Below are 27985 nucleotides of genomic sequence, written 5' to 3'. Positions count from 1 at the left end.
TTTCTACTTTAAGGGGACATTTCTGCTTTATGGGGACATTTCTGCTTTAAGGGGACATTTCTGCTTTATGGAGACATTTTTGCTTCATTGGGACATTTCTACTCTACAGGGATATTTCTACTCTACAGGGACATTTCTACTTTATGGGGACATTTCTACTTTAAGGGGACATTTCTGCTTTATGGGGACATTTCTGCTTTAAGGGGACATTTCTGCTTTATGGGGACATTTCTACTCTACAGGAACATTTCTGCTTTATGGGGACATTTCTACTCTACAGGGACATTTCTGCTTTATAGGGACATTTCTGCTTCATGGGGACATTTCTACTTTAAGGCGACATTTCTGCTTTAACGGGACATTTCTGCCTTATGGGGACCTTTCTGCTTTAAGGGGACATTTCTGCTTTATGGGGACATTTCTACTCTACAGGGACATTTCTGCTTTATGGGGACATTTCTCCTTTAAGGGGACATTTCTGCCTTAAGGGGACATTTCTGCTTTATGGGGACATTTCTGCTTTATGGGGACATTTCTACTCTACAGGGACATTTCTACTTTAAGGGGACATTTCTGCTTTATGGGGACATTTCTGCTTTAAGGGGACATTTCTGCTTCATGGGGACATTTCTGCTTTAAGGGGACATTTCTGCTTTATGGGGACATTTCTGCTTTAAGGGGACATTTCTGCCTTATGGGGACATTTCTGCTTTAAGGGGACATTTCTGCTTTATGGGGACATTTCTACTCTACAGGGACATTTCTACATGGACATTTCTACTTTATGGGGACATTTCTACTTTAAGGGGACATTTCTGCTTTATTGGGACATTTCTACTCTACAGGAACATTTCTGCTTTAAGGGGACATTTCTGCTTTAAGGGGACATTTCTGCTTTATGGGGACATTTCTACTCTACAGGGACATTTCTGTTTTATGGGGACATTTCTGCTTTAAGGGGACATTTCTGCTTCATTGGGACATTTCTACTCTACAGGGACATTTCTACTTTATGGGGACATTTCTGCTTCATTGGGACATTTCTATTCTACAGGGACATTTCTACTCTACATGGACATTTCTACTTTATGGGGACATTTCTACTTTAAGGGGACATTTCTGCTTTATTGGGACATTTCTACTCTACAGGAACATTTCTGCTTTAAGGGGACATTTCTGCTTTATGGGGACATTTCTACTCTACAGGGACATTTCTGCTTTATGGGGACATTTCTGCTTTATGGGGACATTTCTACTCTACAGGGACATTTCTGCTTTATGGGGACATTTCTGCTTTATGGGGACATTTCTACTCTACAGGGATATTTCTACTCTACAGGGACATTTCTGCTTTATGGGGACATTTCTACTCTACAGGGACATTTCTGCTTTATGGGGACATTTCTGCTTTATTGGGACATTTCTACTCTACAGGGACATTTCTACTTTATGGGGACATTTCTGCTTTAAGGGGACATTTCTGCTTCATTGGGACATTTCTACTCTACAGGGACATTTCTACTTTATGGGGACATTTCTACTTTAAGGGACATTTCTACTCTACAGGAACATTTCTGGTTTAAGGGGACATTTCTGCTTTATGGGTACATTTCTGCTTTATGGGGACATTTCTGCTTCATGTGGACATTTCTGCTTCATTGGGACATTTCTACTCTACAGGGATATTTCTACTCTACAGGGACATTTCTGCTTTATGGGGACATTTCTACTCTACAGAGATATTTCTACTCTACAGGGACATTTCTGCTTCATGGGGACATTTCTGCTTCATTGGGACATTTCTACTCTACAGGGATATTTCTACTCTACAGGGACATTTCTACTTTATGGGGACATTTCTACTTTAAGGGGACATTTCTGCTTTATGGGGACATTTCTGCTTTAAGGGGACATTTCTGCTTTATGGGGACATTTCTACTCTACAGGAACATTTCTGCTTTATGGGGACATTTCTACTCTACAGGAACATTTCTGCTTTATGGGGACATTTCTACTCTACAGGGACATTTCTGCTTTATAGGGACATTTCTGCTTCATGGGGACATTTCTACTTTAAGGCGACATTTCTGCTTTAACGGGACATTTCTGCCTTATGGGGACATTTCTGCTTTAAGGGGACATTTCTGCTTTATGGGGACATTTCTACTCTACAGGGACATTTCTGCTTTATGGGGACATTTCTCCTTTAAGGGGACATTTCTGCCTTAAGGGGACATTTCTGCTTTATGGGGACATTTCTGCTTTATGGGGACATTTCTACTCTACAGGGACATTTCTACTTTAAGGGGACATTTCTGCTTTATGGGGACATTTCTGCTTTAAGGGGACATTTCTGCTTTATGGGGACATTTCTACTCTACAGGGACATTTCTGCTTTATGGGGACATTTCTCCTTTAAGGGGACATTTCTGCCTTAAGGGGACATTTCTGCTTTATGGGGACATTTCTGCTTTATGGGGACATTTCTACTCTACAGGGACATTTCTACTTTAAGGGGACATTTCTGCTTTATGGGGACATTTCTGCTTTAAGGGGACATTTCTGCTTTATGGAGACATTTTTGCTTCATTGGGACATTTCTACTCTACAGGGATATTTCTACTCTACAGGGACATTTCTACTTTATGGGGACATTTCTACTTTAAGGGGACATTTCTGCTTTATGGGGACATTTCTGCTTTAAGGGGACATTTCTGCTTTATGGGGACATTTCTACTCTACAGGAACATTTCTGCTTTATGGGGACATTTCTACTCTACAGGGACATTTCTGCTTTATAGGGACATTTCTGCTTCATGGGGACATTTCTACTTTAAGGCGACATTTCTGCTTTAACGGGACATTTCTGCCTTATGGGGACCTTTCTGCTTTAAGGGGACATTTCTGCTTTATGGGGACATTTCTACTCTACAGGGACATTTTTGCTTTATGGGGACATTTCTCCTTTAAGGGGACATTTCTGCCTTAAGGGGACATTTCTGCTTTATGGGGACATTTCTGCTTTATGGGGACATTTCTACTCTACAGGGACATTTCTACTTTAAGGGGACATTTCTGCTTTATGGGGACATTTCTGCTTTAAGGAGACATTTCTGCTTTATGGGGACATTTCTACTCTACAGGGACATTTCTGCTTTATGGGGACATTTCTACTTTAAGGCGACATTTCTGCTTTAACGGGACATTTCTGCCTTATGGGGACCTTTCTGCTTTAAGGGGACATTTCTGCTTTATGGGGACATTTCTACTCTACAGGGACATTTCTGCTTTATGGGGACATTTCTCCTTTAAGGGGACATTTCTGCCTTAAGGGGACATTTCTGCTTTATGGGGACATTTCTGCTTTATGGGGACATTTCTACTCTACAGGGACATTTCTACTTTAAGGGGACATTTCTGCTTTATGGGGACATTTCTGCTTCAAGGGGACATTTCTGCTTTATGGAGACATTTTTGCTTTAAGGGGACATTTCTGCTTTATGGGGACATCCCACCATGAGGAGGATGTCCCTCTTTGGGACAGGAACTCCCTACAGAGGGTATTCCTTCAGGTTTGGCCCCGGTGGGGGCCTGGAAACACAATGTATTTGTTTGGTCCTCAGAAAGATCTTAGAACGAACACCAGTTTGCGTGTGTGTGAGTGCTGTCTTCTTATTTTTATGAGGACTTGTTTCCTTTCAGCCGCAGAGACTAAATTTCTGCCCTGTGAGGACACTTTTGGACAAACACCCACCCTGGGACATGTTTCCGGTCCACACCTGCTTTAACAGCGCGTGGTAGCGGGTCAGCAGTCAGGGGTTCGGGTCCTCACAGTGGCAGCGCTCGTGTGCGCGGTCCACCTTAAATCTCTCGCTGTGTGTACCACGTGACCATATTCCTGGAAAGTTCCTGGAAATGCTTCTTTTGTGTTTATGGTGATATGGGTTATTAGTCAGCGGGCTGCACACGGCTGTCCCCAGCTCGGTGACAGGCGGACGGACGCGCTGTTCGGACCCCTCGGTGCCTGTGAGAGTCTCCGGAGCCGCGCGGTGTGTCGGTGGTTCGGCGGGTCGCAGCAGCTCCGCCGCGGACGGACGGACGGCGGGGACCCGCGGCTGGGACGCGCGGCTGGGACCCGCGGCTGGGACCTGCGTGCGTCTCCGTTCCGCCCGCCATTTGTGACAGCAGGAAACACCAGAGGACGGCCAGGCGACCCGCCCGGGAGTCCCGGGCCGGGACGGAAGCTCCTCCGCCGGCTTGGACTCGGCTCGTTTCCGCGGACATGTCGGACGGCTCGCGAGGGATGAACCGGCGCTGCTAACTCTGGCAACTCGTGAGCAGCTCGTGAGCAGCTAGCTCGCACACGGAGCCTCTCAGGTGTGTCCTCTTACATTTATCAGTCAAAATGTCCCCTTTAGATGAGGGCAGGGGGCTTCACACACGCGCACGGACACCGCAGACAGCCCAAACAGAAGCACCTGCAGCGGCTCACTGGGATGAATGCAGCGGACACTTCAGATACTAGTTCAGCTTCTTCATCGTGTTGACTCAGTCTGACGGACAAAATGATGGTTTTATATATATTTAATCAATTTGCATGCAATAATTAACCCAGAACTGATGTGTTCCGCCTGATTCTGTTAGAAATGGTCCAAACTGAGTGTTTTTCTGGGTTCATGAAGACCTGAAAAACCGAGTTTTAAACTCTGGGAAACTGAGTCTTCTCCCTGGAAACCAAAGTTTTTCCCCTGTGAAACTGAGTTTTTCCCCTGTGAAACTGAGTTTTTCCCCTGTGAAACTGAGTTTTTCCCCTGTGACTCGTCTTTATTTAGGCTGATGGGTCAGGGTGGGCAAAGGGATTTGCAACATGTTTATCTGAGTAAAACACCTGCAGATCCTCCTGCTTTGCTGACCTAAAGACGGCCGATGCTCTTTGTTTGCAGCATGCTGACACACACGGTTAAATGTGTGTGCTCACACAGGTGTGTGTTGTGTAAGAGCGCAGGAATGTGAGGGAACTCTGTAGTAACACAACCCAAACAATGACGCGTTTGATTGTTGGTTCTTAGAAAGTGTGAGTTCAGGTCCAAGGTCTCAGATATTAAAGCTCCGCTGGTGGAATAAAACGTCTCTAATCTCAGACGGACACTTTCTGAGTCCACGTTGAGCTTTTTAATGAATAAAAGAGTTAAAAAATGGCTTGTTTTCCGCACACGTTTGAAGGCAAAGCTGCTGTTTTTAATGCTTCCACCATCTTCTGAAACTCACTTTTTACAGAATATTCAGAAATGTGTTGTGCACGTTTCCTGCTGCTGTTCGTTTCTTCCAGGATGGTTTCCAAACCACGAGCGTTGCTTTCTCCGGCGTCAGCTCTGCAGACCCAAAAAAAGCAACAACTTTTCGAGTCATTTTTACCAGAAAAGGCAGCTGAAAGCGTAGAAACACCAAAAAGCTGGAGGGTTCCTGGGGCTGCTACGCTCCACTGGAACTCAGAAATCTGTACTTTAACGGTTTCAAACGATAGAAAATGTCTTTCATTACTCATTTATATTTAGTTCAAATAAAAACATCTGTCCTATCTTTCCTCTTCGTCACTTTAAGTGTAAAAATGGATAAATGTAGATGTTTATTTGTAACTGAAGTGACATTTTGGTCAGTAAAATCCCTGAAAAGGACATAAGTCTGAGGGGAAACATGTCCTGGCCTCAGTCCTATGATTTATTCACAGTTTCAACCTTTGCATGCGTTACTTGTCTGTGACTCTAACACCATAAAGGTGCACATGTTGGGGATGATTAAATCATGTTTTTTTTTATCCCGACGGCAACACAAAGAGACGCTCTGGTCCTGGTTATTTAAACACATTGAACAGATTTGGTCTTTGTCTTTAATCCAGATGTTAAAGCTACAACAATGAAAGAAAACTCTTGTTGTAGAAAAGGAGCTTTTCTTCACGAAGATATTTTATTGAGCTAAAAAAGGGAAGTTTTATAGTTGTTGGCTGTAGTCGGATATCACCGGCTCATGTTCTTTGTTGGTCTTTGCTTGTAAAATAGCTTGTTTTGCTTGTTTTGAGTCTTTAGAAATAATCGGTCAGGGGGAAGGTCGCACATTCAGTCGTCATGTTGGGTTCAGATATTAAATCTTCTGAGAAAATCCTCTCAAACAGAAAGAGTTCAGCGGTTATAAGCCTCTGAATATATTCCCCTCTGAGAGGAAAGAAGCTTTTAGAGCCTTGTATGTGTTGCCCCTCTGAAAAGGAAGGTAATCAGTCAGAAGAGGCTGGCTCCTTGGTATAATTCACAGCTGCGTGCTTTAAAGCAGACTGCAAGAAAGCTGGAGAGACAGTGGCGTTCCTCTAATTTAGAAGAGTCTCAGTTAGTCTGGAAAGATAGTTTAACAATGTATAAGAAAGCCCTTCGTAAAGCTAGAACTGCTTATTATTCATCATTGATAGAAGAGAATAAGAATAATCCCAGGTTTCTTTTCAGCACTGTAGCCAGTCTGACTAAGAGTCCGAGCTCTGCTGAGCCAGTTATTCCTTTAACTCTCAGCAGTGATGATTTCATGAGCTTCTTCATCAATAAAATTGTTTCCATCAGGGAGAAGATTGATGGAGTCCTTCCCACTATTATCAGTGATGTATCATCAAGTACAGCAGCTTTAGAAGTATCTTTAGAACCTGATTTGTATTTAGACGGCTTCTGCCCAGTTGACTCAGAACTGTCTGCTTCTAAACTCAGACAAACTGAAGTCGTTATCTTTGGACCTGAGCGCTTCAGGGAGAAACTGTCTGGTTATATATTTACTCTAGATTGTATTTCCTTGGTCTTTTAATTTCTCATACGACTATTATATTATTATATTATGTACATGTGACATTTACCAAAGAGGAGTTTCAGTTCAATGTGTTGGTTTCCTGCCAGGAAATAGTTTTTGAATTGGTTCTGTTTTTCTGAATCGGACTCATTTTTTTTATCAATAAATTGGATTTGATTGGATTCTGATTTCAATGAATTTGACTCTAATTGGCTTGAACTGGACTGTATCATTGAAGTGCCTTGAGATGACATTTGTTGTGATTTGGCAAGATATAAATAAAGTGAATTGAATTTTTCTCATCAGGACGAGCTCATAAATAACGAATGTTTGAACACTATCGGCTCATCTTTTTAAAGAAAAAACTTATTTCTCTGTTAACATTTTTAATAGAATCTGTTTTAAAGTAAAACTGGACCTAAAATAGAGATGAAGACTGGTTTGCTTTGTCGCTCACTCATCGTACAAATGTGCATTTCTGTTCATGGTCACAGATGCATTTATTCCAGATATTAAAGCTGCATAAATGTGTAACTGGGGAAATCCCCGCTCGCAGTGTTCAACAGCCTTAATCCTTTGAAATGAGGCTGTTTTTAGAGAAAAGCAGCTTTACAAAATGTTCTTAGGACCATGAGATAAAAAGCGTACCATACTGATGTTTAGCCTGAAAAAGCATCAAACTGTTTATTGGCTCGGCTTTGAAAGAGTTTCAGGAAGTAGAAGCGACGCTGCTTCAGATGTCGTGTTTTATCCAAACGCATTGATGTGAAACGTAAAAGCTGAAGCTCTGACACCACACAGCATTTTAACTGGCACATTTCAGTCTAAAAAGACTCTTTTTGGTAAATTTCTGTTGCTTTTCTCCTTCTCTGGCTCACAGAAATGAATCATTCTGTGATAAGAATACATGGACCTGACGGCTCTCGTTAACTTTCCAGGACTGTTAGGGGAGTCCCGTTGTCCTACAAACCTCGTCTATGTCCAAGCTCTGGGCCCAACACCAGGCTGTCCAATGACCTGCCAGTCCGCAGAGTCCTCCGAAACCCTTCAGGACGGAAGGCGAGCCGGCGGCGGCGGCAGTGCCGCCGAGTCGGACGAGCGCCGCATCGCCTCAGCCATGAAGGACCTCCGGAACACGGGTAGGGAAAGTTGTTTTCTACGTCTCAAAGACGCGGTGAAAAAGAAGAAGAGTTTCAGAGAATAAGGAGGCATGTTTCCTCAAAGTTTCTGTGGTTACAGAACAGCTGCAGAACAGCTGTAGAACAGCTGCAGAAAAGCCTGCAAAAACAGCTGCAGAACAGCTGCAGAAAAGCCTGCAAAAACAGCTGCAGAACAGCTGCAGAAAAGCCTGCAAAAACAGCTGCAAAATAGCCTGCAGAACAGCTGCAGAACAGCTACAGAACAGCTACAGAACAGCCTGCAGAACAGCTACAGAACAGCTACAGAACAGCCTGCAGAACAGCCTGCAGAACAGCTGCAGAACAGCTACAGAACAGCTACAGAACAGCCTGCAGAACAGCCTGCAGAACAGCTGCAGAACAGCTACAGAACAGCTACAGAACAGCCTGCAGAACAGCTACAGAACAGCTACAGAACAGCCTGCAGAACAGCTGCAGAACAGCCTGCAGAACAGCTACAGAACAGCTGCAAAATAGCCTGCAGAACAGCTGCAGAACAGCTGCAGAACAGCCTGTAGTACAGCCTGCAGAACAGCCTGCAGAACAGGTGTAGAACAGCTGCAGAACAGCCTGTAGTACAGCCTGCAGAACAGCCTGCAGAACAGCTGCAGAACAGCTGCAGAACAGCCTGCAGAACAGCTGCAGAACAGCTGCAGAACAGCTGCAGAACAGCCTGCAGAACAGCCTGTAGTACAGCCTGCAGAACAGGTGTAGAACAGCTGCAGAACAGCCTGTAGTACAGCCTGCAGAACAGGTGTAGAACAGCTGCAGAACAGCCTGCAGAACAGCTGCAGAACAGCCTGCAGAACAGCTGCAGAACAGCCTGTAGTACAGCCTGCAGAACAGCCTGCAGAACAGCCTGCAGAACAGCTGCAGAACAGCTGCAGAACAGCTGCAGAACAGCCTGCAGAACAGCTGCAGAACAGCTGCAGAACAGCTGTAGAACAGCTCTAAAACAGCCTGCAGAACAGCTGCAGAACAGCTGTAGAACAGCTCTAAAACAGCCTGCAGAACAGCTGCAGAACAGCCTGCAGAACAGCCTGCAGAACAGCTGTAGAACAGCTGTAGAACAGCCTGCAGAACAGCCTGCAGAACAGCCTGCAGAACAGCCTGCAGAACAGCCTGCAGAACAGCTGTAGAACAGCCTGCAGAACAGCTGTAGAACAGCTGCAGAACAGCCTGCAGAACAGCCTGCAGAACAGCTGCAGAACGCCTGCAGAACAGCTGTAGAACAGCTGCAGAACAGCCTGCAGAACAGCTGTAGAACAGCTGCAGAACAGCCTGCAGAACAGCCTGCAGAACAGCTGCAGAACGCCTGCAGAACAGCTGTAGAACAGCTGCAGAACAGCCTGCAGAACAGCCTGCAGAACAGCTGCAGAACGCCTGCAGAACAGCTGTAGAACAGCTCTAAAACAGCCTGCAGAACAGCTGTAGAACAGCTCTAAAACAGCCTGCAGAACAGCTGTAGAACAGCTGCAGAACAGCCTGCAGAACGCCTGCAGAACAGCCTGCAGAACAGCTGTAGAACAGCTGCAGAACAGCTGCAGAACAGCCTGCAGAACAGCCTGCAGAACAGCTGTAGAACAGCTGCAGAACAGCTGTAGAACAGCTCTAAAACAGCCTGCAGAACAGCTGCAGAACAGCTGTAGAACAGCTGCAGAACAGCCTGCAGAACAGCTGTAGAACAGCTGCAGAACAGCTGTAGAACAGCCTGCAGAACAGCTGTAGAACAGCTGCAGAACAGCCTGCAGAACAGCTGTAGAACAGCTGCATACAGATGTGACTGTGAGGCTCCAGCTCAGCTAACCGTGTCTCTGCTGTGTTCTCAGGGTGGTACTGGGGCAGCCTAACTGCTAATGAGGCCAAAGAGATCCTGCAGGACGCCCCTGAGGGCACCTTCCTGCTGCGGGACAGCTCTCAGAGGGATTACCTGTTCACCATCTCTGCCATGACGTCGGCGGGGCCCACCAACCTACGCATTGAGTGCAAACACGGCAAATTCAAGCTGGACTCTGTGGTTCTGGTGAAGCCCAAACTGAAGCAGTTTGACAGCGTGGTCCACCTGGTGGAGCACTACGTCCAGCTGTCCAGGACCAGCGGCACGGCGGCGGCGGCCACCTCCCAGCCCTCAGCGTCGGGGCCCAACGGCACGGTGCAGCTGCTGCTCACCAAACCGGTGTACGTGGCCACGCCCTCACTGCAGCACCTCTGCCGCATCGCCATCAACAGGACCACCAGGCGGGTCCAGGATCTGCCCATACCCAACAGACTGAAGGACTACCTGATGGACTACGCCTACAACGTGTAGGCAACGCCGTCGACCACTGACCAATCCCATCATGCCCTGCTCTAAAGGGACATGCAGTGAGCAGCGGTGTGGCAGCAGGACGCCGGGAAGGGCGCCGCCACCCAGCTGAGGCGGTCCACCTGACCTCTCTGTGCCTCTGACCCGGCGCCGTGGGAGGAGACAGAAACACCTCCAGGGGGGATGTCGCGCCTCATTTCCTGTGGAGGACCAGGTTCCCCCGAACACGAAGACCCCCACGAGTTCCGTTCAGCAGAACGATCATTCAGAGCTGAGGTTAACTCGTGAGCTTCCAGATTCATGAGGTTTCAGAGAAATGCCGAATAAGAGCACATAACGTTCATCTGTGAATGGTTTAATGCAGCTTTAAGTCAAACCCGGAGAGGCCCAACAGTCTGTCATTACTGCAGGATAAAAAGTTCTGAAGTTTACTGCGATGTAAGAGGAAGAAAAGCAACAAACCAGCTCCCAGGTGTGGGGTTAGGGTACGCTTCAACACATCCAGGTCACACCAACACGGTTTCAAACTCTTTTCCAACAGAAAGAAGGATAATCCAGAATGAATCTGAGGAATAGAGACGTAAAAGCAGGAGGGAACTCTGACTGCGTGAAGGTGTAACAGCTGATCCATAACACTGATCGGATGCATTACCACTGACGGCCACCAGGTGCTGGGGCACAACGACTGTCCTTTAATTAAAAACCTGAACAGAAAGTCTGATCAGCGCCATAAAAGCCCCTCTGTCCAATCAGCTGCCACTCTCTGGCGCCTCCTCCTCCTCCTCCAGATGTGGTTAATCTGTCTCCAGAACCAGATGTTACTGAGCGCGCTCAGAGCATCACGTTGTTACCGACGCCGCCGTGGTTATCTGAACTGAGAGATGGCGTCATTGGACATAAACAAACTGCAAATCTTCACAATATCTTTGATTCAGAACATGTTCTGCTGTCTCGCAGCTGTTTTTAAGTTGGTTTCTGGACGTTCAGTTAACAGGACGCCATCATTGTTTCATCTCCTGATCAGCCTGCAGATTGTTAAAATGTGAAAATATTAAAAAGGTTATTTTGAACCAGCCTCAGCTTGGAGGAAAAACAACCAGTAAATAACTAAATAAAAGACACTTTTCATCTCTTTTCCTTATAAATCTGGTGGAACAGTGGATGCTGTGGATGTGAAGCGACGTCACTGTTTCCTGGAAGTCTCTGCGGTTGTTAGAAAACGATTGACCTGGTGCCAGAATCAACATTTCCCAGAGTTTTCCCTCCGGTCAGACCCCTCATAAACACGGGGAACGGAGCGCTGGGATTGGCCGATCAGCGGCCTCGACCGTGAGCGTGTGTGAGGTTGCCTCATTGACCCGCTCTCAGTTGTTGTTGTTTTCAGGCGAACGGGCGTCAGAGTCGCTGCTTGAATGGAGAGATCTGTTTGACCTCTCCGGGCCTCTGTAGACTTTGTCCCGCAGCTTGTTGTAGTATGCAGCTGCCAGCCAATCAAATCCCAGGAAAACATCAAACGCGCCATGTGTTGTTGTTGAGCTGGTCTGATGTTCGTTATTTAAGCCCCAAAATGCTGCTCAGAACCAGCCTCGGAGCTCACTTGGGACCCTCCGGGCCTGGAGTTGTGCTGCCTGCTCACGCCTGACGGAGCCAGCGACATTCAGCACATGAACAGCTCACTTTGATTCATACCGCTCACATCTTTAGAGTAAAAGTTCCAGAAAAAACCATGTGAGCAGCACCTGGTGACAGTGGGGAGAAAAAACTCTAAATGGGAGGAAACCTCCAACAGAATCCAACTCAGGGAGGACCCGGCTGCTGAAGCATGTCAGAGATGTCCCGATGAAACGATGAGGAGCTCCTCAAGTCTGCTGATGTGATGTCATGGCGTCTGAATAACGCATGATGAGTCATTTCTTCTAACTTTAAAATGACTTTTTCTGGTAAAAGTACAAAGTATATTCATTATATGACGTTTAAAGTAACAAAAGCAGTACAGTGACATGTGACCAGATGTGTTTTTACTACACTTCTGAGAACATTTCAGCAAATTGTACTTTTAAATCTTGGGTTTATACTGAAAACGTGACACATTTGATTAATGATGAACTTCTGTGGACGTTTTTTCAAAATTTATCCAGATTTTAATGAGGTTTCTTTATTATTATAAACAGTATTTTAGGGTAAATTTCTGACAGTTCCTGTTAAACTGCGACTTTCCCAGAATGGCCCACTCTGATTGGTCAGCATCAGTGGCCTGATCAGGCTCCGCCCAGAAGTCCACACCACATAAATTATGCTGAAATTTGAGAAAGTTTAGCACATGTTCCTGAGTCCTAAAGTCTGAGTAGTTTTACAGGTAATGACTGACTCTAAAACACCACGAAGGATCCAAAACGATCTTTTTGTTGTTGTAGATGCTGCATAAATAAATAAATAAATAAATAAACACCTGGCAGCTCATAAAAAGTGAAAACTTACAAAGTCACGAACACATAGGACATATATATCTGCCAGTCTTACGCCACAATAATGTTTTTCAGGTTCCCCTTTAACCATTTAGTGCTGATGTGGGCGGATATACGGAGATTTTGTTTTATTCCCTCAAATGAAAGGATTGAACGCGTTTCTTTATTTTCTGTTCTGGGCTACCTGAAACGAGTCCGTGACGTGTAATCCTCCGATCGACTCGTCCATGTTGTCGTGACTCCTCCCCCTCCACAAGGTCCCGTATTTGAATGGTCGCTCAGGTAAAAGGGGCGTGTCCTGATGGCGTGCTGCTGTGTTGACATCAGGGAGAAGCTGGTCGGTTTTAGGAGGCGAGCAGGAGCAGCTGCAGTGAATAACCGTTGGGTTTTTCCAGATATTTATTGATGGTGTCGCACTGTGTTGTTTGTTGGTGCATTTTTGTAAAGAAGCCGCTGAAAGCATGCCTTGTTCTGCTTGTAAACTGTAACACTGATCAGCCCCGACTGTGAGATCAATAAAACTTTTGTATGGTGCTTCATCACGTCTGAGCCTGTTTTATAACTCAGCTTCATGTTGTTTCCTCACATTGAATTATTTCAACTGATCAATGGAAGCTGGTTCACGGCAGGAAAACAAACCTGTGCAGGTTAAAGGTGCACCCTGAACTCTCATAACATCACATCCAGTTACAGATGTCTTATTTAAGTCTTTTGTTTATTTATATATATATATATATATATATTCTGTATCCTAGTAAATCTGTACATTTAATTTTTAAGTTATTATTATGAATGAGCTGCAAAATAGTTTCAGTGTTGGACACACATAAAAGAACAAAAAGATGCTCAATATATGAAAAATATGATGTCATGTTGAATATCCAAAACAAAACGAGTGCTTTTTATTCTGCAAAAAGAGGCTCCGTAGATCAACACTAATGTGTTCAATTCTTCGTGGAACCTCTTTACTGTCGTTACCTGTTCAAATAAGAAAATGCAGGTTCATTTTGCAGGTGGTTTTATAAAATGAAAAAGCTTGGAATTGATTAAAAAAATGAATTTGAAGTTATCAATGTTCATGCATGAATACAAACTCCAAATTATATTCCATAGATATAAGGACAGATTTTAGACATCATCTGTGATATTGTAATGGTTCTTTAAAGGTTTTAGAGTCACTTAAACACTCTGAATGAAACTAAAAATCAGTAGCCTATAAACTTGATCTCTTGGTTGGGATCTATATCCAGTCCAGTATATATTTGATTGATTTGAGTTTTTTTTCCCTCATTCTTTTTAAAAATTAATAAAACCATAATATTGTAATGATTCAAGTTCCCTGTTAGCTTCACCTCAGCAGAGAGAAAGAAAGGGGTGAGAAACCTTTAGAGGTGGAAATGAATAAATAAACCAGAGTAAAAATTCACCAAATTTAAGATGACATACTATAGATTGGTAAATTCCTCACATATCGATTATCTGTTATTAGATATTTGTAGGTTTCCAGTTTTTCTCATTAATTCGGGGACATTTGTTTCACCAAAAGCTTTTTCTTGAATTTAAACATAAACGTTATTTCGCTCATTCCTGGTCCAAATGTTCCCTGCGCGTGAAGCAAGTCCTTAATAAATGTAGTGGTTTCCTTTAAGTGATTTTACCTGCTGAGTGAAATATATGCCGAACTGACAGGTGACCATCAGCGAGTCCACATATTTATTCGTTTGCATCGCAAATTTTCCCACTAACGTGGAAACGTAAAACTCTGAAATAGTCTTTCTGGAGACGAGTGTGGTTCGCAAAACTTGGTTCCGCTTGCATGTTTCGAGACGAGCACAATAACACCGAGGGAAGCGTGCATGTAAACAACCTCCACTCAGGACAAGTTATCATGACGGTTGATCTGGTTAAGGGATTACCAGTAGTTTAGATGGAGCCCGCGCACAGAGCTCTGCTCCGGAAGCTCCGACTGGAACTGTCCGAACAGCTGCTGGTCAGCGACACCATCGTTCCGTTTCTGTACCAGGAGGACATTTTAACGGAGGCGCAGGCGGAAGACATCGAGTCTCAGCCGTCAAACAAAAAGAAGTGCCTGAAGCTGCTGGACGTCCTGCCGAGCCGGGGGCCGCGGGCCTTCCACGCCTTCCTGCGGTCCCTGGGGGACTTCAGCTGGGTCCGAGACAGACTGCTACTGGAGCTCCAGGCTGGACCTGGACCTGGACCTGGACCTGGACCTGCACCCGGACCCGGACCCGGAAGCACAGGTGAGACCGCGGCGGGAGAGCACACCTGGCCACACCACCTAGTGTAAACCTACTAGAACCACACCTGTTAAACCTGAGTAAGACAGACCGAGAGGTTCTTAAAACGGGTTAAACCTGAATTTCAGTGTCTGGAACTAAGCCAGAACCTTTTCACAGCTGTTCGTCTCTGTAGGCCACATGAGACCAGGTGTGGCCCCAGAACCACCTTACCCAAAGCTTTAGGATCTGGACTGGATCCCCACAAACACTCTGAATATAGTCAAACCCCGTTTAAAAAGGCTGTTGGGGTTTGTTTTGATTCTGACACCACCTCAGACCAGGTCCAGTTGTAAGACCACTTCCTGCTGACCCGTCGGACCTGAATTAGATTTAAAGCAGATTATTCCCCATGTTCTGTGTTTAATGGAAAATGAGAATTTTTTTATTTACATGGAACGTGTTTGGCTTTACAAAAAGTTTAGATAAAGTTTGGTGTCAGATTTCTGAGTTTTATGAACAAAAGTTGACTTATTTCTTAATAAAAAGAAGGGTTTAACAGTGACCGTAAAAGTGCTTCAAAGCCATTTTAATCAAAGAGAAGTAAACTGCTCAGGTAAAGGTGTCTGCGGGCGATTTGGAACCATCAGAAATCAACTTCAGGCCCAAACCCGCTGAGTCCAGATTCCTGTTTTAGATTAACTGGGATCAGCATCACATGAGGAACGTGATCCAAACATCTGGCCCAGAGGCTGCTGCTGATTCCTGGAAAGCAGGAGGAGGAGGAGGAGGAGGAGGAGGAGCAGGAGCCCTCCCTCCCTATATGAAGGCGCTGACTCACTTCCAGGAAAGTTCACTCGTCAGCTGCTGACATCCATTTTGTTCCGTCTCAGCAGGTTTAACTTAAATCTGATCCAGCCCGACTCGGTTCAGAATAAAAAACCTTTTGGACTTTAATTAAAGACCACCTCAGTTTTTTTAAGGACAGATTTCTAATCTGATGAGTGACACAAAACAAGAAACTAACAGAATAATTCACTTATTCTTAGATATTTTTAATCTAATAAACTGTGTATAGTGTTTTTCTAAGCTTTAGCTTTTATTGTGTATGTTAAAGGTCTGCACAGCCCAAAGTCCAGAACCAAGGAGCGTTCTTCTTTACAACACAAAACACTGCTCCTGAACACCTCATTTCGGTTACTTTTCTGCCAAACGGCTCCGGTTTGAAGATCCTTGGTTTGGTTAGAGAAGCTCAGTGTGAACGCTGCGCGAACACCAGCACGTGTTCACATGTTCGCTTTCTGCTGACACTTTTAAACTTAGGTCAGGGTCAAAGGGGTCGGGGAAATATGCGGCGGGTTTGGGTTAAAAGGGTCAAAGGGTTCGGGGTAACACGCGGCGGGTAAGGGTCAAAGGGTTCGGGGTAACAAGCGGCGGGTCAGGCTCAAAGGGTTCGGGGTAACACGCGGCGGGTAAGGGTCAAAGGGTTCGGGGTAACAAGCGGCGGGTCAGGCTCAAAGGGTTCGGGGTAACACGCGGCGGGTAAGGGTCAAAGGGTTCGTGGTAACATGCGGCGGGTCAGGGTCAAAGGGTTCGGGGTAACACGCGGCGGGTCAGGGTCAAAGGGTTCGGGGTAACAGGCGGCGGGTCAGGGTCAAAGGGTTCGGGGTAACAGGCGGCGGGTCAGGGTCAAAGGGTTCGGGGTAACAGGCGGCGGGTCAGGGTCAAAGGGTTCGGGGTAACACGCGGCGGGTCAGGCTCAAAGGGTTCGGGGTAACACGCGGTGGGTAAGGGTCAAAGGGTTCGGGGTAACACGCGGCGGGTCAGGGTCAAAGGGTTTGGGGTAACAGGCGGCGGGTCAGGGTCAAAGTGTTCGGGGTAACACGCCGCGGGTCAGGGTCAAAGGGTATGGGGTAACAGGCGGCGGGTCAGGGTCAAAGGGTTCGGGGTAACGCGGCGGGTCAGGGTCAAAGGGTTCGTGGTAACATGCGGCGGGTCAGGGTCAAAGGGTTCGGGGTAACAGGCGGCGGGTCAGGGTCAAAGGGTTCGGGGTAACATGCGGCGGGTCAGGGTTAAAGGGTTCGGGGTAACAGGCGGCGGGTCGGGGTAACAGGCGGCGGGTCAGGGTCAAAGGGTTCGGGGTAACAGGCGGCGGGTCAGGGTCAAAGGGTTCGGGGTAACAGGCGGCGGGTCAGGGTCAAAGGGTTCGGGGGAACACGCGGCGGGTCAGGGTCAAAGGGTTTGGGGTAACACGCGGCGGGTCAGGGTCAAAGGGTTCGGGGTAACACGCGGCGGGTCAGGGTCAAAGGGTTTGGGGTAACACGCGGCGGGTCAGGGTCAAAGGGTTCGGGGTAACAGGCGGCGGGTCAGGGTCAAAGGGTTCGGGGTAACAGGCGGCGGGTCAGGGTTAAAGGGTTTGGGGTAACACGCGGCGGGTCAGGGTCAAAGGGTTTGGGGTAACAGGCGGCGGGTCAGGGTCAAAGGGTTCGGGGTAACAGGCGGCGGGTCGGGGTAACAGGCGGCGGGTCAGGGTCAAAGGGTTCGGGGGAACACGCGGCGGGTCAGGGTCAAAGGGTTTGGGGTAACACGCGGCGGGTCAGGGTCAAAGGGTTCGGGGTAACACGCGGCGGGTCAGGGTCAAAGGGTTCGGGGTAACAGGCGGCGGGTCAGGGTCAAAGGGTTCGGGGTAATAGGCGGCGGGTCAGGGTCAAAGGGTTCGGGGTAACAGGCGGCGGGTCAGGGTCAAAGGGTTCGGGGTAACAGGCGGCGGGTCAGGGTCAAAAGGTTCGGGGTAACACGCGGCGGGTCAGGGTCAAAGGGTTCGGGGTAACACGCGGCGGGTCAGGGTCAAAGGGTTCGGGGGAACACGCGGCGGGTCAGGGTCAAAGGGTTCGGGGTAACACGCGGCGGGTCAGGGTCAAAGGGTTTGGGGTAACACGCGGCGGGTCAGGGTCAAAGGGTTCGGGGTAACACGCGGTGGGTCAGGATGTTTAAGGTGGAAGAGATGACAGATATCGAGAAAAGTCTCTAAAAGTTAACGTCCAGCAGCTGTTCTGACTTCTGGTTTCTTCTAGCTTTCCTCCAGATCTTTGCAGGATGTTTCTCCTCCTCCTCTTACTTGCACACAGTTGGTGTTAACGGATAATGTTCTCTCTGCTAACTGCAGAGGAATGATTGGGAAGTTCAGAGCAGCGTAGAAACTCCTCAGAGGAGTTAAAGGAGGTCACATCTGAAGCACAGGGAGGCTCAGTCTGTTTCTGAAGGCTCGTTCTGTGTGTCTGTTCGGGTTTAATGGCTTTAATGGAACCTCCTGACTCACAGTCGGAGAACAAGTTTCTCTTCAGTGAGAGCAGAGGCTGTGGATTAAAACAGAAGAATGAAGGTTTAATATCTAAAGTCCAAACTGTAAAGAAAGGGAACCTCAAGTAAACCTGCAGTTTGGGAACGAAGTGCTCTGTTAGGAAAATATGTTACAATGAGATCTTTAAGATATGATGGAGCTCGGTCATTAAGAGCTTTATATGTAAGGAGGAGAATCTTAAATTCTATTCTGAATTTAACAGGGAGCCAATGAAGAGAAGCTAAAACTGGAGAAATATGATCTCTGCTGTTAGTTCTCATCAGAACTCTGGCTGCAGCATTTTGGATCAGCTGAAGGCTTTTCAGAGAATATGTGGGACAGCCCAATAATAAAGAATTACAGCAGTCCAGTCCTGAAGTAACAGATGCATGGAGCAGTTTTTCTGCATCACTGGCAGTGCTGGAAGATCCTTTCGTGACCTTTGTTGGTCTGGTTGTTGTTGACGTCAGCTGGTCTGTTTGCTCTCGTTTCATTGGACGACGGCATCCACAGAGTAGAACTACTATCAGCTCGCTGTGGTGGAGTAATCACTTCAGGTCGCTGTGTCACAAACTGCTGTAACCTCGCTGTGATGTAACCATCACACCATCATCTCCAGGTACAAACTAAGAACAAGAAACCACTTTTAATACATGCAAACACACAATAAAATCATTCAAATAAGCTGAGTTTCATTTCGTACATCCCAGAATAATTAAAGGGTAAAATTCAGAATGTTGAGGTACAGGGTTTCCACTGAGTCATAAAACGTCATAAATTTAATAATAAGAATTTCAGGCCATAAAAAGTCATAAAAACATCCAGATTTTCATTCATTCGTTCTATCATCGCCTCTCCACCTCGAGCCCATACGCTGATGGCGGAATTCATTCGTTTCGCCTGTTGCAGTTCTGCCCGAGGAATCTGGGTGGTATCGCGTTCCAGAACTTCAAAGTCCATGCGCCAGTGTAGCACTTCCATAGAAACCCGCGCGAACTTCAGAGCTTCACTGCCGGTGTTCTGATCATGTAGCCTAGGTCTATGGTCGCACGGTCTACTTAGCCTAGCTTGTATTGTGTCTTAGCTTTTACTGTCTTAGTGGATTAGTGAACCTATCGGCGTATCACAATGGGAAAGTGCACATTTAACTTTTTATGGCTAGAAGACGGTGCGTTTAAGAATTGGCTTAAAGGAAAACGCCGGAAAGTTTCAAATTTACTATTTTCCCTGGTACATGTTCCCCAAAATCGATTTCTCACCTTGTTTACATTTGTCAGCCCGAGAGAGTAACATTCGCGAATTCGCTTTGAAATTCAAGTTATACCGCTCTGGCTCTCCCTCCCTAGCGCCGCCATGTTCACTCAACATGACGTCAGAAATGCAAACATTTTTTCTACAGCAATGGAAGACACTTACGAACTGTCTTGGTCTGACTCGGACCCGGAGATAGAATGCGAAGTTTCGCCTGAGTCCGAGTCAGATCATGATCAGCCTCTCGATCCAAGTTATGTTAGCTTATAGCCATCAGCCGAGATGGTCGGATAAGGCTAAAAATAAGGATGGACAAGTGGCTGTCGGAGCAGCCGCGACACCGCCGCCAAATGCTAACGACTCACCGGTTGTATCCACGAGCCGTGAGGCGTTTCCGGACCCCATGCCCAACCTTGTGTACCGTTTCCAGGCCTACCGGCAGGTGACCTACTTTCTCCATGGGAGACTTGGGAAGCGCTTCCGAAGAGTGATTCCCTCCTGTGCGGTGTGGGCGATCAGGGATAAATATGAGTCGCAGGACGGGACCTACAAGGGTTTCCTTCACGCCAACGAGGCAGTTGTAGACTATCACTACAGATATATGTGAACATACATGTTGAAATAAAAATATTTTCTAATTCTACTATATACAGGTAGTATTCAATCATTGTGTATTTCCAAGTTACACTCTACACTTTGTTAGAGCACACTCCCGCCACACAAGTAGAATTTTATTTCCGCTGCACAAGTAGAATTGCATTTCTGACGTAAAATATGCCTGGATGTGGCTGAACATGGCTGCGCCCATGGCCAGAAGTGAAAAAATCTGGGAGCGCAAGGTTATGGGTTGAATAATGTAAAACAGTGTGAGAAATCGATTTTGGGGGACAGGTGTCAGGGAAAATAGGAAAATTGAAATTTTCCGACGTTTTCCTTTAAGCCCGTCGCGAACAATAGATACCAAGCCTATTGCACTCTGTGCAAAAAGACATTGGAGTTCTCCAGTTTAGGCTTTAAAGCCTTGAATTCACATGCAAAATCAGAGAGGCATAAAGTCTGTGTACAAGGTTTGCAGCGGGTGCAGGCCATCACTCAGTTTTGTTCTCCGTCACTACCCGGTCCAAGCTCAGCACAGCATTCCGTTAGTCTCACTCCAGCCGCCACACACAGTGCTTTCGGATCAACATCCACGTCGAAAGCGGAGGTCCTGTGGGTGTTGAACACCGTTACGAAACACCAGTCATACAGCGGGAACGAAGACATTGACGAACTTTTCAATTTAACTGAATTAAATAAAAGAGCTCTTCTTAACATTTTATATTGTTGATTGGTTTAATAGGCTACTGTTGTGTACCACTGTTAATTTACAGTGGTACAGTTTACAGTTGTTACAGTTGTAACAGTTATTACAGCTGTACATGGTACAGTTGTTTACAGTTGTTAAGTGAATAAAAAAAAGATTTTTTAAAGGAATCGACTAAAGTTATTTCTCGTAATTCGTGTAGGTCATAAAATTAAATTATCATGGTCATAAAAAGGTCTTAAATTGTCTTAAATTTGACTGACTAAAACCTGCAGAAACCCTGTAAATCATTTACTTTGAGGTAAAATTCCGAATGTTGAGGTAAAATCATTTACTTTGAGAGGTAAAAGTCCGAACTTTGAGGTAAAAGTTCGAACTTTGAGGTAAAATCATTTACTTTGAGGCAAAATTCCGAACTTTGAGGTAAAATCATTTAATTTGAGGTCAAAGTCCGAACTTTGAGGTAAAATCATTTACTTTGACGTAAAATCATTTACTTTGAGATAAAATTTCGAATGTTGAGGTAAAATCATTTACTTTGAGAGGTAAAACTCCGAACTTTGAGGTAAAATCATTTACTTTGAGGTAAAAGTCCGAACGTTAAGGTAAAATCGTTAACTTTGAAGTAAGATCATTTACTTTGAGGTAAAATTCTGAATGTTGAGGTTACAATCATTAACTTTGAGGTAAAAGTCCAAATGTTGAGGTACAATCATTTACTTTGAGAAGTAAATGTCCGAACTTTGAGGTAAAAGTCCGAACTTTGAGGTAAAATCATTTACTTTGAGGTAAAAGTCCGAACTTTGAGGTAAAATCATTTACTTTGAGGTAAAAGTCCGAACTTTGAGGTAAAATCATTTACTTTGAGATAAAATTCCGAATGTTGAGGTAAAATCATTTACTTTGAGGTAAAAGTCCGAACTTTGAGGTAAAATCATTTACTTTGAGGTAAAAGTCCGAACTTTGAGGTAAAATCATTTACTTTGAGATAAAATTCCGAACTTTGAGGTAAAATCATTTACTTCGAGGTAAAAGTCCGAACGTTAAGGTAAAATCATTTACTTCGAGGTAAAAGTCCGAACGTTAAGGTAAAATCATTTACTTTGAGGTAAAAGTCCGAACATTTAAGGTAAAATCGTTAACTTTGAAGTAAAATAATTTACTTTGAGGTAAAAGTCCAAATGTTGAGGTAAAATCATTTACTTTGACAGGTAAAAGTCCGAACTTTGAGGAAAATCATTTACTTTGAGGTAAAAGTCCGAACGTTAAGGTAAAATAATTTACTTTGAGGTAAAAGTCCGAACTTTGAGGTAAAATCATTTACTTTTAGGTAAAAGTCCGAACAGTGAGGTAAAATCATTTACTTTGAGGTAAAAGTCCGAACTTTGAGGTAAAATCATTAACTTCGAGGTAAAATTCCGAATGTTGAGGTAAAATCATTAAATTTGAGAGGTAAAAGTCCGAACTTTGAGGTAAAATCATTTACTTTGAAGTAAAATCATTTACTTAGAGGTAAAATTCCGAATGTTGAGGTAAAATAATTAACTTTGAGGTTAAAGTCCAAATGTTGAGGTAAAATCATTTACTTTGAGAGGTAAAAGTCCGAACATTAAGGTAAAATCGTTAACTTTGAAGTAAAATAATTTACATTGAGGTAAAATTCCGAATGTTGAGGTAAAATCATTTACTTCAAGGTAAAAGTCCGAACTTTGAGGAAAATCATTTACTTCGAGGTCAAAGTCCGAACTTTGAGGTAAAATAATTTACTTTGAGGTAAAAGTCCAAACTATGAGGTAAAAGTCCGAACTTTGAGGTAAAATCATTTACTTTGAGGTAAAAGTCCGAACTTTGAGGTAAAAGTCCGAACTTTGAGGTAAAATCATTTACTTTGAGGCAAAAGTCCGAACTTTGAGGTAAAATCATTTACTTTGAGGTAAAAGTCCGAACTTTGACCAAAATCATTTACTTTGAGGTCAAAGTCCGAACTTTAAGGTAAAATCATTTACTTTGAGATAAAATTCCGAATGTTGAGGTAAAATAATTTACTTTGAGGTAAAAGTCCGAACTTTGAGGTAAAATCATTTACTTCGAGGTCAAAGTCCGAACTTTGAGGTAAAATAATTTACTTTGAGGTAAAAGTCCAAACTACGAGGTAAAAGTCCGAACTTTGAGGTAAAATCATTTACTTTGAGGTAAAAGTCCGAACTTTGAGGTAAAATCATTTACTTTGAGGCAAAAGTCCGAACTTTGAGGTAAAATCATTTACTTTGAGGTAAAATCATTTACTTTGAGGTAAAAGTCCGAACTTTGAGGAAAATCATTTACTTTGAGATAAAATTCCGAATGTTGAGGTAAAATCATTAACTTTGAGGTAAAAGTCCGAACTTTGAGGTAAAATAATTTACTTTGAGGTAAAATCATTTACTTTGAGGTAAAAGTCCGAACTTTGAGGTAAAATCATTTACTTTGAGGTAAAAGTCCAAACTTTGAGGAAAATAATTTACTTTGAGGTAATAGTCCGAACTTTGAGGTAAAATCATTAACTTTGAGGTAAAAGTCCGAACGTTAAGGTAAAATAATTTACTTTGAGGTAAAAGTCCAAATGTTGAGGTAAAATCATTTACTTTGACAGGTAAAAGTCCGAACTTTGAGGAAAATCATTTACTTTGAGGTAAAAGTCCAAACTTCTAGGTAAAATCATTTACTTCGAGGTAAAAGTCCGAACTTTGAGGTAAAATCATTTACTTTGAGGTTAAAGTCCGAACAGTGAGGTAAAATCATTTACTTAGAGGTAAAAGTCCGAACTTTGAGGTAAAATCATTAACTTCTAGGTAAAATTCCAGATGTTGAGGTAAAATCATTAACTTTGAGGTTAAAGTCCAAATGTTGAGGTAAAATCATTTACTTTGAGAGGTAAAAGTCCGAACATTAAGGTAAAATCGTTAACTTTGAAGTAAAATAATTTACATTGAGGTAAAATTCCGAATGTTGAGGTAAAATCATTTACTTCAAGGTAAAAGTCTGAACTTTGAGGTAAAATAATTTACTTTGAGGTAAAAGTCCAAACTATGAGGTAAAAGTCCAAACTATGAGGTAAAAGTCCGAACTTTGAGGTAAAATCATTTACTTTGAGGCAAAAGTCCGAACTTTGAGCAAAATCATTTACTTTGAGGTAAAAGTCCGAACTTTGAGATAAAATCATTTACTTCGAGGTCAAAGTCCGAACTTTGAGGTAAAAGTCCGAACTTTGAGGTAAAATCATTTACTTTGAGGTAAAAGTCCGAACTTTGAGGTAAAATCATTTACTTTGAGGTAAAAGTCCGAACTTTGAGGTAAAGTCATTTACTTTGAGGTAAAGTCCAAACTTTGACGTAAAATCATTTACTTTGAGATAAAATTCCGAATGTTGAGGTAAAATCATTTACTTTGAGGTAAAAGTCCAAACTTTGAGGAAAATAATTTACTTTGAGGTAATAGTCCGAACTTTGAGGTAAAATCATTTACTTCGAGGTAAAAGTCCGAACTTTGAGGTAAAATCATTTACTTTGAGTTAAAATTCCGAATGTTGAGGTAAAATCATTAACTTTGAGGTAAAAGTCCGAACGTTAAGGTAAAATAATTTACTTTGAGGTAAAAGTCCGAACATTAAGGTAAAATCGTTAACTTTGAAGTAAAATAATTTACTTTGAGGTAAAAGTCCAAACTTCTAGGTAAAATCATTTACTTTGAGGTAAAATCATTTACTATTAGATAAAATTCCGAATGTTGAGGTAAAATCATTTACTTTGAGGTAAAAGTCCGAACGTTAAGGTAAAATAATTTACTTTGAGGTAAAATCATTTACTTTAAGGTAAAAGTCCGAACTTTGAGGTAAAATCATTAACTTCTAGGTAAAATTCCGAATGTTGAGGTAAAATCATTAACTTTGAGAGGTAAAAGTCCGAACTTTGAGGTAAAATCATTTACTTTGAAGTAAAATCATTTACTTAGAGGTAAAATTCCGAATGTTGAGGTAAAATAATTAACTTTGAGGTTAAAGTCCAAATGTTGAGGTAAAATCATTTACTTTGAGAGGTAAAAGTCCGAACATTAAGGTAAAATCGTTAACTTTGAAGTAAAATAATTTACATTGAGGTAAAATTCCGAATGTTGAGGTAAAATCATTTACTTCAAGGTAAAAGTCTGAACTTTGAGGAAAATCATTTACTTTGAGGTAAAAGTCCGAACTTTGAGGTAAAATCATTTACTTCGAGGTCAAAGTCCGAACTTTGAGGTAAAATAATTTACTTTGAGGTAAAAGTCCAAACTATGAGGTAAAAGTCCGAACTTTGAGGTAAAATCATTTACTTTGAGGTAAAAGTCCGAACTTTGAGGTAAAATCATTTACTTTGAGGCAAAAGTCCGAACTTTGAGGTAAAATCATTTACTTTGAGGTAAAAGTCCGAACTTTGAGCAAAATCATTTACTTTGAGGTCAAAGTCCGAACTTTGAGGTAAAATCATTTACTTTGAGGTAAAATCATTTACTTTGAGATAAAATTCCGAATGTTGAGGTAAAATAATTTACTTTGAGGTAAAAGTCCGAACTTTGAGGTAAAATCATTTACTTTGAGGTCAAAGTCCGAACTTTGAGGTAAAATAATTTACTTTGAGGTAAAAGTCGAAACTATGAGGTAAAAGTCCGAACTTTGAGGTAAAATCATTTACTTTGAGGTAAAAGTCCGAACTTTGAGGTAAAATAATTTACTTTGAGATAAAATTCCGAATGTTTAGGTAAAATAATTTACTTTGAGGTAAAAGTCCGAACTTTGAGGTAAAATCATTTACTTCGAGGTCAAAGTCCGAACTTTGAGCAAAATCATTTACTTTGAGGTAAAAGTCCGAACTTTGAGGTAAAATCATTTACTTTGAGATAAAAGTCCAAACTTTGAGGTAAAAGTCCAAACTTTGAGGTAAAATCATTTCTTGATGACAGTTTTGGTCAAACAGAAATCATACTGAATGTTCTGGTTAACCTTGGTCGCTTTTCTCCGCAGACGTTGCCACTGAGCCTCTCCGTCCCTCCGCTGACGTTTGTCGACTCCCGGACTCGGTTCTGCAGAAGGTTCCTTCGGATCGGGAGCTGTCGCGGCTCGCATCCCGGCTCGGTTCTGAGTGGGAGGCGGTCCTGATGGATCTCGGTCTGTCGGTGGAGGCTTTGTTTCGCTGCCGCTCCGATCACAGTCTCAGCACGCAGGCGGCGGCGCTGGCTGGTCTGATTCAGTGGAGGCGGTCTGAGGGGCGGAGGGCGACGGTGGAGCGGCTGCTGCAGAGCCTGCAGGCCGCCGCCGCCTGCCCGTCCGTCCTGGAGGACGCTCTGATGTGACCCTCATCCTCCTGCTGCTCTTCACCGGATCGTCCCACCGGTCAGTGCAGGCGGAAACACAAAAAAGACTTTTAAAAGATAAACAAACTGAGAATTATCTTCCAGAGGATTTTAAGACTGAAGACGTGAACTTTGGGGAAACACTTTGGGACTATTTTTGTCATGTCTTGTTTTGTCCTGAATATAAGGCTGCAGTCAAGGTCAAAGGTCTCAAAATCTACAAAGATATTTGTTTTTTAATAAAAGCACATTCAAAGGACACATTTTATGCCCTTTTTTTTTTTTTTTTTTAACAATTTGACACAATTATGTCAGGTCTTAGTGAGGTGTATGAGACAGACTTTGGTCAAAATAACTGGAGTCAGTGAGTCCCAGAGAGGTTCAACCAACAAGGCTTCAGCAGGACGTTGGTGAGGGGTTAGTTTCTGTCTGTTGGCTGAGGACACGCCGTCATGCTGCTGTGCAGAGTTACGCTGTGTTTACCTGCGTTAGCTGTGTTTACCTGCGTTAGCTGGGTTTACCTGCGTTTACCTGCGTTAGCTGCGTTTACCTGCGTTAGCTGCGTTTACCTGCGTTAGCTGCGTTTACCTGCGTTAGCTGCGTTTACATGCGTTAGCTGCGTTTACCTGCGTTAGCTGCGTTTACCTGCGTTTACCTGCGTTAGCTGCCATCAACACCTGGACACCTGCTGTGTGATTTAATGCAGAAACACAAACGTTGAAGCTGTTCCTCCAGTCAGACCAGAAACCCTCCAGCTCTACATACAGATACAGACAGTTCCTCTGTTGATCCCAGAGGGAAACAGTTTAGCAACGTAGCTGTAAGCTAGCAGTAGATGCTAGCAAACGATGCTTTCTCATCAACAGTGATGGACCAAGCCAGAGATGTATACAGCGTAACTCGTAGTAATACATGTGTACCGTTAATTACTGCATTTAAACACTTTGGATATGTTAACCTCATTAAACAGTTGTACTGGGAGACCTCCATCTTTATCAGAAACATGCCGATAAAGCAGTGCTTCTCAAAGTGTGGGGCGCGCCCCACTGGTGGGGAACGGAGACATGGCAAGTGGGGCATGACAAACGGGAGGAAATTTTAAATTCTATGCTTAAATGCTTTTCTTTATTGACAATGAAGATAATTCACTAAACAAAACACCCACACACAAACAAAGTAATAATGAATAGCTAAAATTATGAGAGAGCATTGGGAGATCGGGAGAAAAACGTAACCTGGAACTAAAGTGCAAAAACAATGATTGACGTCGGGTTGTTAATTGCGGCGGGACAACAAGGTAGGTAGCTACATGGATAAATGTGTAACTCAGACCAAAAAGGAGCCAGCACCATCGCAAGTACACAAGACACAGGGGCCAAGTCAACCAAAAACCCAACCGAAAAGAAAATGTGATGAAAACTATCTTGGTCTAGGATTCCCGGTTGCAATGGTTGGTGCAGAGGAGAGACCGATGTGTGCTCTGTTTCTGAAGCCGTTAGCAGCAGACAGCATGAGGCCGAACAAATTAAGGAGACACCTGGAGACAACACACTAGTGATGTGCGATTCGTGAGTCAATCGTTCAGGACTCATGATTCAGGACTCATGATTCAGGGCTCATGATTTATACCTGACTCACAGTTCACAGGCAGCTCACTCGCTCCCTCTCCCTCCCGGCTTTATTTTGAAGGAAGCGGGAGTTCATTCATTCTGTACATAATTAT

General features: G+C 43.8%; 2 protein-coding genes across 2 annotated transcripts; both read left to right on the top strand.

The window, feature by feature from the left end:
* Nucleotides 1-3902: 3902 nt before the first annotated feature.
* Nucleotides 3903-13306, top strand: socs2 (suppressor of cytokine signaling 2). Its single transcript, XM_075472359.1, has 3 exons — nucleotides 3903-4377; nucleotides 7758-7958; nucleotides 9827-13306. Exons 2-3 carry the CDS (start codon nucleotides 7832-7834, stop codon nucleotides 10303-10305), a joined length of 606 nt encoding a protein of 201 aa, XP_075328474.1. The 5' UTR covers nucleotides 3903-4377; nucleotides 7758-7831; the 3' UTR covers nucleotides 10306-13306.
* Nucleotides 13307-14620: 1314 nt separating this feature from the next.
* cradd (CARD and death domain containing adaptor protein) lies at nucleotides 14621-26523 on the top strand. The gene is made up of 2 exons (XM_075472577.1): nucleotides 14621-15028; nucleotides 25934-26523. The coding sequence occupies exons 1-2, from the start codon at nucleotides 14695-14697 to the stop codon at nucleotides 26260-26262; spliced, it is 663 nt and encodes a 220-aa protein (XP_075328692.1). The 5' UTR covers nucleotides 14621-14694; the 3' UTR covers nucleotides 26263-26523.
* The last annotated feature ends 1462 nt before the right edge of the window (nucleotides 26524-27985 follow it).

Source organism: Odontesthes bonariensis, chromosome 8, assembly GCF_027942865.1.
Source record: "Odontesthes bonariensis isolate fOdoBon6 chromosome 8, fOdoBon6.hap1, whole genome shotgun sequence".
In the NCBI taxonomy this organism is placed as follows: domain Eukaryota; kingdom Metazoa; phylum Chordata; class Actinopteri; order Atheriniformes; family Atherinopsidae; genus Odontesthes; species Odontesthes bonariensis.
Note: the sequence above shows the minus strand (reverse complement) of the source record. Positions and strands in the feature narration are given on the sequence as shown.

What these genes read in the sequence shown, in the direction of transcription:
- socs2 (XM_075472359.1), top strand. Translation starts at nt 7,832, where the DNA reads ATGACCTGCCAGTCCGCAGAGTCCTCCGAAACCCTTCAGGACGGAAGG. An exon ending in GAAGGACCTCCGGAACACGG is followed by an intron (nt 7,959 to 9,826) that starts GTAGGGAAAGTT and finishes CTGTGTTCTCAG; the next exon opens with GGTGGTACTGGGGCAGCCTA.
- cradd (XM_075472577.1), top strand. Translation starts at nt 14,695, where the DNA reads ATGGAGCCCGCGCACAGAGCTCTGCTCCGGAAGCTCCGACTGGAACTG. An exon ending in ACCCGGACCCGGAAGCACAG is followed by an intron (nt 15,029 to 25,933) that starts GTGAGACCGCGG and finishes TTTTCTCCGCAG; the next exon opens with ACGTTGCCACTGAGCCTCTC.